This window comes from Nicotiana sylvestris, chromosome 9 (genome assembly GCF_000393655.2).
Source record: "Nicotiana sylvestris chromosome 9, ASM39365v2, whole genome shotgun sequence".
In the NCBI taxonomy this organism is placed as follows: domain Eukaryota; kingdom Viridiplantae; phylum Streptophyta; class Magnoliopsida; order Solanales; family Solanaceae; genus Nicotiana; species Nicotiana sylvestris.
In genome coordinates this window covers 6,215,837-6,232,656 of record NC_091065.1, presented here as the reverse complement: position 1 = coordinate 6,232,656, position 16,820 = coordinate 6,215,837, and the positions used below count along the sequence as shown (strand labels likewise).

The 16,820-nt window shown below is 34.1% G+C and overlaps 1 protein-coding gene across 1 annotated transcript; it reads right to left on the bottom strand.

The window, feature by feature from the left end:
- Positions 1-5,932: 5,932 nt before the first annotated feature.
- Positions 5,933-9,106, bottom strand: LOC104240558 (calmodulin-7). Its single transcript, XM_009795422.2, has 2 exons — positions 8,816-9,106; positions 5,933-6,610 (listed from the first exon to the last, which is right to left on the bottom strand). Exons 1-2 carry the CDS (start codon positions 8,889-8,891, stop codon positions 6,237-6,239), a joined length of 450 nt encoding a protein of 149 aa, XP_009793724.1. The 5' UTR covers positions 8,892-9,106; the 3' UTR covers positions 5,933-6,236.
- Between the last annotated feature and the right edge of the window lie 7,714 nt (positions 9,107-16,820).

The following is a 16,820-nucleotide window of genomic DNA, read 5'->3' as shown; positions in this document are numbered from 1 at the left end:
GAAAAAGGCAAGGGCAAACCAGTAAGAGAGTAAAATAGAAACTCGAAATAAAGATTTCATAAAAGTTGGACAAAACACTTTATAATATCATAGTAACATGGTTAAAACTAACTATGAACTTAGTTCTAACCTAATTGTCTTTACAAAAAGCCCCGAAATGGACTAGGGGCAAAACCTTCCAAATATCACCCCAAAATAGGATCAGGGGTAGACCACCAAGTATTCTACTAAAAAAAAAAGGCAACACTTCAAATTTTCTTGAACTTTCACCGAGGGGTAGAATCTGAACCAGCAATGGCATCATCATGACCAGGATGGGCAACTTGAGCGGAAGGAGGTTGAACAGCCACTTCACCGAGAATAACTTCATCACCCTCGGGAGTGTCAGCCACGGGTGAAGAAAAACTCTGTCTTTACTGGGTTTTCTCAATTGTTTCTTTGATCTTTGCTATCTCAGCAGCCAAGTTAAAACCTTCCTGACTTGCCTCCATCGGAGTATCATGGCATGCATTCAAAAAAGCACAACTTATTTCTATGGTAGTCTTGTCCTCAAGGGCTTCATAATCTCTTTCCCAGTGCTCAATCTTATTCTTAAGTTCTTCCTTCTCAGTTAAGAAAGCATCATAAGAAGCCTGAGGGGGGCAAGTGAATTCTCCAAAAATCGAACTCTATCAGAAGACATTCGGAGATCCTCTTAAGCTTGGGTCAGTGTTTGAACAAGCTCACCAGCATAAACTTCTTTCTGATTCAATAGGTCTTTCATACCTCTTATCTCTTCAGTAGCTTTAGAAAGTTGTTAAGCAAATGAAGACTCAAGAAGGTTCTTGTCTTTGCCCGCCTGATTAGAAGAGGCCCTCTCAACTGCTAGCTCTACTGCCAAAACCTTTACTTGTTGCTCTAAGGTACACTTGTTTTCCTCCAAAACTTCCATTTCAAGCTGAAGACTCTTGCTCTTTCCAATTATCTGTCTTAGTACGATAGTCATGCATTAGCTGCTCTATATGGACGATCATTTTCATCATCTCCGTACCCATGAGATTGATCTACATAGTAAGAAAAAGGAATATGATGCTAATAAAAGAAAAATAACACGAGATAAAAAAATGAGGTTTATACCTTCAAAGATGAATGCACAATATCATTCATCCAAGTTAGAGAGCTATGACTTTCTAGTTTAGACTTCTCAACTGGGCCTATCAGTGGCTTCAACCACACGTCAGTCTGGCCTAATTTCTTCAAAAGGTTACCGTCTGTGGGGACTTCAATGGTAACTTATTTTATCGTCCTACTTCCGCTAGAAGAGACAATTTCAACATGAGAAGTTGTAGCAGTAGGAACAACAGAAGTTAGAATAGCCACGGGCGAAGCAGTAGCGGCAGCAGTAGGAACATGCAACTGAGGTTCCATCGGAGCAGACACAGGGAAAGAGGCAAGAGGCGCTTCCTACGAAATTAAGCCAAAGCTTTAATCATCAAATCCACTAGAGAAAAGGTGTTTAGTAGAGTCACGGGGTGCTGCAGGCATTTCTTAATCAGAACTTACTAAAGTAGAACTCTAAGGCTCAAACATAGAAACAGGACAAGGAGGAGGAGTAGTTTCATCATAAGAAATAACTCGTCTTCTGGCTCGTGGCTTACGAATCAATGAGCTTTCTTCCCTCTCCTCTTTATCTTCGAAATCCTGTGGTCTATTAGCTTTTCTTTTTGATGTGGGGCTCAAAATTATTTCCTGAGCTTTTGCTAAAAAAAAAAAGCCTAGAAACAGCAATTACCTCAGCGCTCACACCCCGAATGGGAAACCCTAATAAAAAGAAGGGTTAATAAGTTCTAAAGTAAGAATAAAGAAAAAGGAGAAAGTGGAAGAGAAAGTTACCGTGAGTCTTAACCTTCCAACCAATTCTATTTGAAAGATACTTCCAAGACCTTACTTTCATAGGAGCAATTGTTGACAATTTTTCTACCCAACCGCGGAAACCAGAAATCTCCTCAACAGTATAGTTGTTGAAAGAGAAAAGTAAAACAGTTACGAGAAGTACAGGTTCTACACAAAAAAGAGAAGAAAGTAAAAAATTGAAAAAAAACTCACGTGCAAAGTTCCACTTCTCAAGGAAGGGCATATTCTCTTCACCTACTAACCCACTTGTGGGAGCAGCGATGAACCAGGCATCCCAGCCACGATCTTTATCATCCCCGGGGCTGAAAACAACTCTCTTACTTCTCGCCACAAGAGTAAAAATCCCATGACAGAATAATATGGGAGAGTAGAGATAGATTAGATGATAAAAGGTGAAGGGTAATTGAGCGAGGTTAGCCAAATACCTAAGGCATGCCACAACCCTCCATACAATAGGGCCAATCTATTCTAAACACACATTGAAGAAACGACAAAATTCAATAATGACTGGGTCAATAGGAGGCCTAAAACCTAATGTGAAGGAATATGTATACACAAAAGAAAAGCCAACTTTAAAAGAAGTGATCCTTTGGTTTTCATTGGGAGCCAGAATTGGAAAATCAAATTTCCAATGGCAATCTCTACGTACAATGGAAAATCAAACCCTCAATAATTTGGGAAGGGTAAACATCAGCCCGATCATGAGAATTCATAGAAGTAACGTGATTTCTAATCGATTCTCTATCAGAATAGAAGGATAGTTCAGCAAGGATGATCTCATCAACTGAAGTTTCACGTATTGATTCACTAGCGTCCCTATTTTTAACAGAAGATCTATGTGAAAAAGAAGCCTTAGTTCTAGAAGATGACGGAGGAGTAGAACTAGATTGAGAAGAAGAACCCCGTACAGATACTGCTCATAAACTGCGTAACCTCCCACCTCTCCTACTTCTGGTTGGAGCAAAAGGAAGTTCATCTACAATAAGAACTTTTCAGGGACCAGGGGTTGAGGAAAACATAGTTGTATGGAGAAGGAGAACATGATGAAGAACAAGAATAAGATGTTAATAAGAGACACTGAAGAAAGTTTTTTCGTAAAAGTAAAGGCAAAAGATGTATTTATATGCAGAAGCAACCGTCATACAAAAAAAGGTAATGATGGAGACGTCATTATGAAAACTGTCACTTCGTGACTGGAGTATCCGCAAAAAAGCCCTAAAACTCGCTGCAGAGTTGCAGACAAATCGATAATTGCCACGTGTTACAGGCATTAAATGGAAGTGACATATGACACATCAGTTTAGAAGAAGGTATAATGATACGTAGGAAACTGCAGGAAAAATTCCCGCCATAAAAGAGATCCACTTCCCAAATATTCAATTGCTGAATAATTGGCAAGTGGGGGGACTATCTGTATGGGAAAAAATAAATATTACACGTGGAATTAATTATGTGGCTGACATGGCAAGACACGTGGATCACTAGAAAAGTGACAGCAAGAGAAAAGTACTTAAAGAGATGCGAGTCTTAATAGGTACGAGCAAAACGTATAAGAGACAAGAAGAGTCTGTTGCTCGGGTCTCTTGATAATTTGAAGAGACCCCGGCGGAGTGAATCAAGACAACAAAAAGTACAGATTCGTTAATCTTTGATTGATGAGCATGAATGATTAGAAACATTACAAAATCTTCACGAAACAGTTACGATTGCCAATTATAACGTTTCATTATTGTCATTAAAAGCTCATAATGACTAGATTACGAGAAGGAAGAGACGTTGTACTTAGAAATAGCTATAAAAGAAAGAGAAATGACATTTGTATGGATACGTTCTGATTGTTACTGGAATATACGTATTTACTTTGCTTTATATTGATTGCTCTGCTATTTCTCACTCTAATTTTCCTTTTTCATTACAAAAATATTCCTTTATTTGATTATCAATAACCCGAGTACTTCTAAAAATAAGCGTTGACCGAGATTCTTATTTTCTGGTTAAACACTCACCATCACCGTTGTCAAAAAATTGTAGGCGGTGATGAAAAATTAATCCCTTAATCAATAAAAGATAATTTCCAAAAATAATATTGCTAATAATACAACCCCCTTTTTTACTCTAACAAGATTAGTCCACATATTTTGTATGAACAAAGTTGTCCATAACAGAAACCAAAAACTTTGTTCTACATTCCCCGTTATATAAACTCAAAAAAACAATAATGCAACTCTCAAGTTCATATTCCAATATGGCTATTCTTGCAAAAACTTTACCCATTCATTCTCTAGCTTTACTTATGCTCATTTCTGCATCCACCATACTATTCCAGCATGCTCAAGGCCAATCAATTCTGACGCCATGTGCGGTCACTTGTGGCAGAAAAGCAGTCGGTTGTGTTGTTAAATGCATCTCAGCGCCAGACAAATGCTTTCAGGATTGCGCCGTTGATATTATCCATTGTATGAGTTCTTGTCTCACTCCAAGCGCGCCACCACCAACGGCTATGAGTTTGGACACAGACGACAGTCAGGATGGAGCTAGCATGGAACGTACCAGTAACTTCGGTCTGTTTAGGAATCCACTGAATGCGGACATATAATAAACTCCAGAAACTCTAAATATATCTGATTCATTTAGACTTTATCTGAAAATCATTCTACACTTTATACGTGTATACTATAATTATACACGTTTATATACATATTATTCATGGATATGCATAAATTATACAGTCGGTGGGCAGTTATTGTGTTAATTCTTTACATTGAGCTAAAGTAATCAGATATCAACCAAAGTAAACTGAGATCAAGACAGAGAAAGTAAATTCTCAAATAAAAGTAATTTTCATGTGATTATAATAATTTCATTATTAGACTTAATGGACCTATTGGCCAAAGAGAGAAAGTATTGAAATATCAATTAATTACCTTTTTTCAATATACTTTCTTTCTCTCTCCTTTTTCTTTAATTTCTCTTTCCCTTTGTGGTTTTTTTTTTTTGGGGGTGGGGGGTGGGGGGGGGGTAAAGATATTAACGAGAAAAGCATAGCCATTTTTTCCAACCACGTCCTCGGCTGCTATTTCTCTCTGTTTTGCTGGCTCGTGGAGTCACCTCTTCAGCCCAAAGTCCTTTTCTGTCCGTCATTTAACCCACAAAAACAGAAAAAGGGCAAAAGCTAAATTTCCATTCGGTTCCAATGGAAAAGCATAAATATAATAAAGAAATTAAAAAAAATTAAGTACATAATATTAATTTTTTAAGGAGATCCATGCTGATGTGTAAAGTTACCCAATACCTATGCTTGTGGAAGTTAGCAAGTAGCAAATGTGAAGATCGAGGTGCACACAAGATTACCCAACTACTATCGTTGTCAAAAAAAATTGTAGGCGTAAGTACCCACTCAAGCAATTTTCGTCTGTGTGGATATTTGAACACTAATATCCCATAGTCGTCACCCACTTTATTAACCGTTAGGCTACACCGTGAGTCTACCTTTCTTTCTCATCCCTTTAAAGTTTAAAGTAGTATCTGTATCGGATTTCGCAAAATTAAGACATCAGCTTCGATCATGACCAAAACCCGGGATCATCTGACTGAATGGTTATTCCCATTACTTGAGTGGTGTCCGGGGCAACTTGCGTGCACCTCAACTGTTACACCAAGTACATGCTACCTCCCACCAGCACAACAGCACAAGTACCGGTTAACACCGCCCACCAAGAAATGTACCTACTATCTGCTTCGATCATCCACATAACTGCACAGCTCCATTTAACTATGGTCCAAGGTAAAACCAAAAGCAAAAATTAAGGTAACTCCAAATACTCTTGCTAAGGATGTTGAGAGAACAGTCCTACAATTTATACCATATATGTCCTACTCCTTCAAAACGTTAAATGAGCCTGAGGTGTGGAATGCCTCGAGCTCGAAGTCAAGCATACCAATGTAAAACGGAAACCAAGTTGTGTATCTGCTACAAGTTAATGCAAATCAAGAAAACACAAAAAAACACATATAAAAGCATAAGGAAGAATTTGGAATATCAACGAAATTAGTCACTTGGAATACAAAACAAAAAAGTTCAACACGTCATAGGTTCACAATACCGAATTCAGGAAGAAATTACCAGGAGTTGCTAACAATCCAAACTACTAAGACAAGGAAGAGGGCAAACAGGCATATACTGAAGAACAACACTAAGAACCATACGAATAGGAAAATAGGCAAGCGCTGAGACAGGTAAATATGTCCTAATTTGAACAGAATCTCAACAAACTTATCTGCCCTGTTTCCTTCTCTTCGTATTTTTACTTCTAATAAAGATTAAAAGTTGGATTCATCAGTTCTCACTTGGCCATCATGACCTTGACGAACTCCTCGTAGTTGATCTGCCCATCGCCGTCCACATCAGCTTCACGGATCATCTCGTCGACCTCTTCATCTGTAAGCTTCTCGCCTAGGTTTGTCATGACATGACGAAGCTCAGCTGCTGAGATGAATCCGTTCTGATCCTTGTCGAACACTCTGAAAGCTTCCTTTAGCTCCTCCTCGGAATCAGTGTCCTTCATCTTGCGAGCCATCAGGTTAAGGAACTCTGGGAAATCAATGGTCCCATTCCCATCAGCATCAACTTCATTAATCATGTCTTGAAGCTCAGCCTCGGTTGGGTTCTGCCCCAATGAACGCATTACAGTTCCAAGCTCCTTAGTTGTGATGCAACCTGCAGCAGATATGGAGATAATTATTGAACAGTTATAGCCATAATTCAAATTGCTTATAAAACTTACTGTTTTTTTCCTTATTTCCCTAGGTTAGAGAAAAAAGTTTAACATGAGACTTAGACTGGTTTGTTCTCACAAAACGAGTATAAATCATCTGAATCCAACAGAAACACATATTTGTATCAGATATGAAACCGATGAGTGATGTTCAAAAGGAAGCATGTGAACACATAAGTAGGTTGATCACTTCAATCTGTATAGAATAAAAAACAGAACTATCCTTTCTAAAGAGAATACAGACATCAAGATTTGTTTGGTCGGCAGATTCATGACAACTAAAAAAGGTTTTTCTATCTTCAGGTGCAAATCACTGCATAAAGCATTTTTCCTTTTTCCAATCTTGACATAAAGCAAACAAGTCGATATCTTCGCTCTTCTATATAATAGAATTATTTAACTTATTTATTCACTTTTATTTTTATTTTGGCATATGATAATGACATGAGTTGAGCTTAAACTAAAAACGAGGTCAGTGAAGATTCATATAGCCGACCCCAACTTGTTAGGAACTGAGGCGTAGTTGTTACTGAACTTGCCAAAAAAATCACAATAAGTTGTTCTTGCCAAAATAGCAGCACAATCATATTAATCTGAGAAGGAAGCTCATTTGCATCCACCAGCTCATCCCCAGAATCCATAAAAGATGAGATAACAGAAGAAAACTACTTTGTTTAAATACATACATAATCAGATTATGACATACATAATCTGACTAAATAGGAATTAAAGTGATATCACGATAAACAAGCATATGTATGTACACGCACACCGACACATGTATACATAGTAAGTAGGAAAGGACGTTTTACAGTGACCATCTACTGATAAGCTTTCTACATTCACCAGAATAATGAACTAAATTGCTCCATAGTTCAAATATAGAAGAAAGGACATCAGCTTTGAATCGGTCTCTGAAAAAGTAACTTGTACCAAAACGTCAGAAGAGAATTCAAGTAAACACATTTCTATAAAACCAAGTGTGAAGAGATTCTGTACATGGTTCCATAAAAGACTTGCATACACTTTTTGGCGTTATAGCAATGTAGGGTAAGTTACCAATCTACCAGTATAAACAAGTTTATGATATAGAGTGAAACTGATTAACAAATCACAAGAAACAAAACACGAATCAACAAGAAAATCAACAAATAATAGAAAACACCTAAAAGGTACAACCTTTTTGGGCTTGTCAACTGATTTCAATCAAAACCAACTTCAACCACCTCCCATTGTGATTGAAACCCAAAATAAGAAGAATCAACCTAAATAGTTGCCCACGCAACCGTTTAAACTAAAAAATCGGCTAATATAATATATGCGTAATCCATGTATAATATGAGTATAACCATGTATGATTAGTGTATAATCGATGTATATCAATAGTAGAAGTAATCAGTAAATTCAGCCGGCTATTTGTGTAAAGATCCCAAACAAGAATTCAATTTGTCAACGCTAAACAGTCTTCGAGATCCCATGAAGCCTTAACAATATTTCAAATTGAGCTATTTAACAACATTAAAACCCGCTACTTCGCATAGATAGGTCATCATATCCATTTATTTTAAGAACTGAATCAAACCCCGAGTGCAAAATCAAACCAATATGAAATAAATCGAAATAACAACAAAGAGGATCCAATGTGATCAAAAGTGTAAATTTTCTACATAATGAAATCAAATCAAATATTCCCTCTGTCACCAACTTTATACGATAGTATTACTATTCAAAAAGTCAAACTAGCCTTTCTTCACTTAAGATTCAAATATTTCCTATGTAGTTATAACAATTTGTGACCAAAATGTAAACCCATATTGAATTAATAGCGAAAATTAGATGTTTTGACTCTCGTGCTTTGAACCCTTCACTCTTTTCGAAAGTTACATCAAATCAACCATAGATCACAATTTTTTAAATAACGGTGGTGTTCTGTTTAGCTTCGGCGCACCTCAACTATTTCACCTAATACCTGTCTATGTCAGCTTAGGCATATAGGAACTCAAACACAAATCACAAATCAATCAAAACAAGAAAGACCCGTAATATATAAATACATAAATTTGTAAAATACATAGAACCAAGCACTGGATCTGAGAAAAAATGATAATAAAATGAAAAATAATTTTAAAATATGCATAAAATATTACCATCTCCGTCCTTGTCAAAGAGACTAAAGGCTTCTTTGAACTCAGAGATCTGATCGTCGGTGAGCTGATCCGCCATTTTTCTCTCTGAGATTTTTTTTTCTGAAAGGGAAAGAGAAAGTTGCAGATTGGGAAATTGGAAATTGGAGAGTGTAAAAGAAGAAAAATGAAAGGCTGAAGAGTGGTTATTTTCTTAATGGTTGTAATTGTGCCAGTATTTTTGGGGTGAAAAATATTTTAGAAAAAAATTCTAATATGGTCGAAAATTTGTCACAAAGAGCCTATAGGTGGATCGAGGAAATACTAATTCATACCGGATATTTACACAAAAATAAATAATTTATTTTAGTGATAAAAAAATATAATATAAATAGTAATTAATCATGATTAAATGATAAATCAATTAATATATATATATATATATATATATATATATATATATATATATATATATATATATATATATATATATATATATACACACACATGTTACGCATTGTTTAATTTGATGTAAATATTGGATACTCTAGTAAGGCTGCGTACGATAGACTCTTGTGGTCTGACCTTTACCTGGACCCCGCGCATAGTGAGAGCTTAGTGTTGGGATATATACTATTAACCATGAGTTTGGTTTAGATATAGTATTTATTATGAAATAATTGTTTATTCAGTTTTAATAAAGTTTTAAATAGATCATATAATAGTCTGTGTCATTTGCTTATATAGTAGATGATTTAGTGTATAGAGTTTAGCTTATACACGGAAGATTAAATCATCGGTTCTTATAAGTATAAAGTTTGAGTTCACAATCTAATATGATGGAATTGGACAAACCATCAGGAATGATTGTAGCACAAGATTAAATATAATTAATCTTGATTATGGGAATGGTTTAATTCCAACTTCTTGTGCTAGTACATTTTGTATGTATTGAACGGACCAGGTAGAGATAAGTATTTTATACTGACTTAATAAAATAAACTCTCTAGCCATTAAATGTACTTATACTCTTAATCTTGATATAATTATTATTAGCTGTGTGTATTATTATTGTTTTGATTTATTAAAAGGCGAGATTCTTTCGTGGGTCAATATGCCTGGTAAATTGGATAATAATAATATACATTGGCGAAGTAATAGTTAGTTGATGGAATCCATGTCTCGGTTTAGAGATTGATGATATACCTTTATGAAAGCTTATAAGTTTGCATGTGTAAACCCGGCCGGTGGATTTTGTATCCGACACATGAAATAAGTTAAGCGAAAGTCTAAAGGAAATAATCAATAAATTAAATCGTCAGTAATTTAATTTACTTGATTAGTATCTGAATCTTAATATGGGGAGTTAAATAAGATTTAATGGATGAATTTCGAAATTGGATAAGGAGTGCAATTACGGATTTTTAGTGGAATAATTCGTAATTAATTATGGTAGATATTAATTTCGAAAATTAGAAATTAATTCCATAATTGAAGCCTTGTTAATTAAATTTTGTGGTCCCTACTGTGCCTAAATAATCGGAAATAAAGAAATCATTTTTATGGTGGAAAAGAAAACCCAACAGGTTTTGGAAAAGGGTCTTAACCCTTAAAACTTGTGCTATAAATACATAAGGTTTTCCACCTAGAGGTATGAGTAGATGGTGGCTGAAATTTTCAGCCAAGTTTTCCTAGAAATTTCGCCCACACGAAATTGCTATTTTCGGGTATTATTTGGGTAACACAGTAGAAGACCGTGGAACGTTCGAGGATCACGATTGTGCGGGTGATGGAGATTCCATTGAGAAGTTATGGAACTGAAGGCTCACGTGGTAGAAGAGATATGTTCACGCTTCAAGAGGTAACCCGTGAAATCCCGTTTATGCTAGTTGTCTAAATTACATGTGATTTTGATACTGGGATTGCTTCCGCTGCATATAATAATCCATCAATTGGTATCAGAGCTCACTCACATCTAATTAGATAACTAAGTTTTTCATGAAACAAGAATATGGTGTTTATGTGCATTTTTTGAATTACATATATATGTGGTTTTCTGAAAAACTGCACTGCTGTTTTGTGAATTAACTGTGCATAATTTATGGATTATTCTTATAATCATGAGATATATGTTTTCTTATTGATATTTGATTGAGATTATCTGAATTTTTTGGGGTAAACCCTAGAAAAACGCAAAACCTGTTTTTGACCGAATAGCCGGAATTTTCGGAGGTCAGCGAACTTGACGGACTCCGATTGAGCTGATATTTGGTAAGTTCATCGGAAACGCCGTGGTGAGAAAAACTCACTGCCTTGGCAGTGAATCATGGTATTTTTCGGCGTTTTAAGGTCGTTTGGACTGTGTTTTGGACGTTTTTCTATTTTCTGGAAATTATTTCTTAATAATTTTAATTCTTTTTTAATTCAATGGTATTGGGGATGACTCTCCATGGTCCCCATGATTAAATACTAGTCATATAATAGGTTTTACACATTGACTATTAGCAAATAAACGTGTTGTTGTATTAAATTCAATAATAGAGGTGTAAGATTTTATTGACTAGGTCTTACAAGGTATAATTCATATTGTGTAATGATATAATTATTTTGTAAGAAAGTAAAATTCTCTATTTGATATCCTGGATGACTAATGATTGGAGCGTTTGGCATGTTTGTGCATAAAAAATTTCTCAAATTTAAGTTTATATTTTCATGCCCTACGTGATTACTAGTTTGGATTTTTGATGAAGAATTTTGTTCTCTGATTGGAGGTTCTAATTAAGTGAAATATGACGGTATGTTGTATGAGTTTTATAATGTTGGTATGACTTTTAAGCTATGGTCTACCATAAAATAATTTTATGAGCTAAATATATATTCACTTGTAAATTGAGAATTTTATGAGTAATAAATAGTTACCACTGAAGTGGTTTGTTTATTTGAACTCATGAAAAATTCTTAGTAAATTTGTACATGTGAAATTATATCTATTCATGGATTGAGCATTATGATTAATAAGTAGGATCCACAAAATGGTCTATTTATTTGAGTCATTGAAATATGTTTAATATACCATGTGAAAATTATCCTTGAGAAATCTACATTAATGGTGGAGGTTCATAACTAGAAAAAGAGTATTTATCTTTGGGTACTAGTGAAACTAACTCCACCCATGAGAAGAGATATTGGGGTTTTCACTGAACGGGAGAAAATATAATATCTCAGGTTCTTATGTATTTAATAAAAGGATAATTTATTGCAAAAGGAGATATTATATATCCTAGAAATAGGAAGAAAATAATATATGCCTTGAGCTCATAGTGTAATTATAAGGAGAATGAAAATCAATATCATATTTATTTTAATTCATGAAACTACTTAAAACGGTTATTCTCCGAGTTTGGTTACAGGCTAGTGGTCATGAATTTGACGGACTCCGATTAACCTGAAACTTGGTGGGTTCATCGAAAACGATCTAGTGAAAAAAAACTCCTTGCTATGCAGTGAATCATGTTGTTTTTTTGGCATTTTGAGGTCGTTTAGATGGGTTTTCAAGCAGTTTATTAAATTGAATTTGTTATAAATATGAAAAATTATTCTTTATATATCGGCTATATTTGTGTTAAATCTGAAACATGATGATTTAACTTGATATGATATATAGCAAGAATGCAAATCACATGGATTTAATCCTGACTACGCCAAAAAAAATAATTTATTCGAATTTGGTCTAGTTTTTGGCGATCATGAATTTCACGATCTCCGAATGACCTGAAATTCGGTAGGATCATTGGAAACGATCATATAAGAAGAACTCACTGCTATGCAGTGAAGCACATCATATTTTGACGATTTGGGATCGTTTAGGTGAGTTTTTTTGGAGGTTTGACGGATTAAAATGTGATTTACATACGAAAAGTCATTCTTTCTATCATTTTATATGTCTAATCTGGAACATGATAACACATGTTGATTTGACATGAATTGGTATATGATAAAAAAAATGTAGGTCATATTTTAAATTCTTAAAAAAATGCTTAAAATGATAATTTTCCAAATTTGGTCGCAATTTTTGATTGATATGAAATTTGGTAGATTTATCAGAAATAGTCCAGTCAACAATAATCACCACTATACAGTGTGAAATATTAATTTTAGTATTTTAAGACTGTTTAAATGGGTATTGAGCATTTTTTTTAATATGGAACTTAATCCTCAGAGAAAAGTTCGTGGTTGTGATAAAGTGGTGATGGGAATAAACCCCTATGGTCTTCATTTTTTTTATTTATAGTAAGATAATAAATTTATGCGTTGACATTAGGTTTTCCTCCATATCGGATAAATTTATTATGAACTTACTGGCTATAGTTACTAGTTATTGATAACCAGTATTAACTCTCCATCTGAGCTTAAAGGGTTGAATCAATTTTGTAACTACAATACAATCATGATTAAGTGGTGATAGAAATATATTTCTATGGTCTTCCACTATTAATTTCAAGTGAGTAATAAATTTATGCGTTGACTTTAGGTCTTCCTCCATATCGGATAAATTTATTGTAAGCTCACTAGGTGAAATACTAGTAATTGATATCGTGTACTTACTCTCCATCTGAGTATACATGTTGGATCAATGAAACTAGAGCTATTAAAAATGATGTTCACTTGACTTAAATTAACAGTATACTCTCCATCTGAGTTGGGTCTGTTTTAATTATTGGAGTGAATAATCTGGCATTGCATATGTATGTTGCATGAGTAGTTCTTTCCCATCGAAATTGCTATTCAAGATGCATGACATATATGTGTAGTGTGTTTTAAAATTTTTGTATTAAAAAGTTATATACAATTGACTGAAAATAATAGTATGCTCTCCATCTGAGTTGGTTCTATTTATTTTTGGATTGTATAATTCTTGCATTATATAATATACTTTGCATGAATAATTCTTTTCCCATCGAAATTTATTATTCCAGATGCATGTATGTATATAAATATTGAATGCAGTCTGAATTTTACTATTCAGTGTTTTGACTTATTATGATCTATTTAATATTTTTATCTCAACTCCACAATGATTTTATGCAATTTGTCGTATTACTTGTTAAAATTTTCTTTTAGTGATAAGACATTAATTTTAAGGATGCAATATATGTACTTTTGTTAGAAGGAATTTAATTCCGGTTTCTGGGCAAAATAAGAGATGGATATTTGTTTTATTTTTCGAATAACTCTTGAGTTATTGAGCTTAATAAACACTTTATCTCTTGTGGTACATGAATGCATGACCTTGTTATTATATATTGATGTCTCTCCTGAACAGAACAATATTAGTCTACCTCATAAGAGAATATGTTCTTCAGAATTGAGTAAAACTTATCTGTGCACTTTTATCTAAGTCATATTAATCTGGATAGGATTTCAAGTTGGTCAAGTATGGACCTTAAGGTTCATTGAAAGTAGAGGCACTACCAACTTGTGGATCCTGTTTGGAAGGAAATTTGACTAAAAGATGTTTCCCTTTAAAAGGAAATAAAACTAGTGATAAGCTAGAATGAATCCTTTCTGATTTGTATGGTTAAATGAACATACTCGTAAGAGATAGATTTTGAGTATTTTATGACGTTCATAAATGATTACTCAAAATATTAATATATTTATTTGATGCACTGTAAGTCTTAATGAATTAAGTAATTCAAGGTTTTTAAGACTTGAAATAGAGAAGCACCAAAGAAATATATTAAGTTACTACAATTTGATTGTAGTGGCGAGCATCTCTCTAAAGAGTTTTTTAGTTACATATCAGAATAGGGATTACATCTCAATTGACTACACCGTAAACTCCATAATAGAGTCGTGTAGTAGAAAGAAGAAATAAGTCTCTTTTGGATATGGATAGACTAATGACGTGTTATTCAGATTTGCCTTATTTATTTTTGGAATATTTCCTGGAAACTTCAAATTACATTCTGAATTTAGTTCCTTCTAAGCTAGTACCTGGGACATCTATAGAACTGTGGACTGAATGTAAGCTTGGTCTGTGGCATGTTCAGATATAGGATTATCCCGCATATGTGCTGAAAGGGAAAGCAGATATGTAAGTTGGAACTAAGGATGGATAGGTGCATGTTTATCGAATATCCAAGAAAACGAATGAAGCTTTATTTTATTGTCCTAAAGAAAATAAGGCAATTGTTAAAACAAATGCATTTTTCTAGATAAGGACTGTTTAATAAAACATGTTCCTAGAAGTAAACTATTTTTACAGGAACTGGGCAAAGAAATAACTAGATGTTCAAGAACATCAAAACCCACACGTCAGAATTGACGTTCCATTGCATTTAAGTAGTGGGAGAACGTTAATAGACATAATATGCCTTTATCGAGTGGGAGTGATGTTTGAACATTGAACACTATAGTAAGAAGTCACTAATATTTCAATGTCGTGAGGTAACGAAGGTAATATTAGTGGTACTTCGTCTTAGTGGGAGAAAGCTAAAGAAAATTATAGTTCGGTGTTCATTCTTGGGATAGTTTCGGTAACAGGATCTCTGAAGAGTTTAATACCAAACTAGATAATTACGACAAAGTACTACTGGACAAATATTGCATCAGATATAACTTGGCAAGATTCTTTAACAAAACCTTATTTGGTGAAGACTTTTAATAGTCATGTAAAAGAATGCCTGAGAAAGTTGTAGATGCATGGTTATGAGTCTAAGTGGGAGATTGTTGGGGCATATACTATTAACCATGCATTTGGATATAGTATATTCTAATAATTATCATGGTTAAAAGTCTAAGTGGGAGATTGTTGGGATATATACTATTAACCATGAGTTTGGTTTAGATATAGTATTTATTATGAAATAATTGTTTATTCAGTTTTAATAAAGTTTTAAATAGATCATATAATAGTCTGTGTCCTTTGCTTATATAGTAGATGATTTAGTGTATAGAGTTTAGCTTATACACGGAAGATTAAATCATCGGTTCTTATAAGTATAAAGTTTGAGTTCACAATCTAATGGATGGAATTGGACAAACCATCAGGAATGATTGTAGCACAAGATTAAATATAATTAATCTTGATTATGGGAATGGTTTAATTCCAACTTCTTGTGCTAGTACATTTTGTATGTATTGAACGGACCAGGTAGAGATAAGTATTTTATACTGACTTAATAAAATAAACTCTCTAGCCATTAAATGTACTTATACTCTTAATCTTGATATAATTATTATTAGTTGTGTATATTATTATTGTTTTGATTTATTAAAAGGCGAGATTCTTTCGTGGGTCAATATGCCTGGTAAATTGGATAATAATAATAATATATATTGGCGAAGTAATAGTTAGTTGATGGAATCCATGTCTCGGTTTAGAGATTGATGATATACCTTTATGAAAGCTTATAAGTTTGCATGTGTAAACCCGGCCGGTGGATTTTGTATCCGACACATGAAATAAGTTAAGCGAAAGTCTAAAAGGAAATAATCAATAAATTAAATCGTCAGTAATTTAATTTACTTGATTAGTATCTGAATCTTAATATGGGGAGTTAAATAAGATTTAATGGATGAATTTCGAAATTGGATAAGGAGTGCAATTACGGATTTTTAGTGGAATAATTCGTAATTAATTATGGTAGATATTAATTTCGAAAATTAGAAATTAATTCCATAATTGAAGCCTTGTTAATTAAATTTTGTGGTCCCTACTGTGCCTAAATAATAGGAAATAAAGGAATCATTTTTCTGGTGGAAAAGAAAACCCAACAGGTTTTGGAAAAGGGTCTTAACCCTTAAAACTTGTGCTATAAATACATAAGGTTTTACACCTAGAGGTATGAGTAGACGGTGGCTGAAATTTTCAGCCAAGTTTTCCTAGAAATTTCGCCCACACGAAATTGCTATTTTCGGGTATTATTTGGGTAACACAGTAGAAGACCGTGGAACGTTCGAGGATCACGATTGTGCGGGTGATGGAGATTCCATTGAGAAGTTATGGAACTGAAGGCTCACGTGG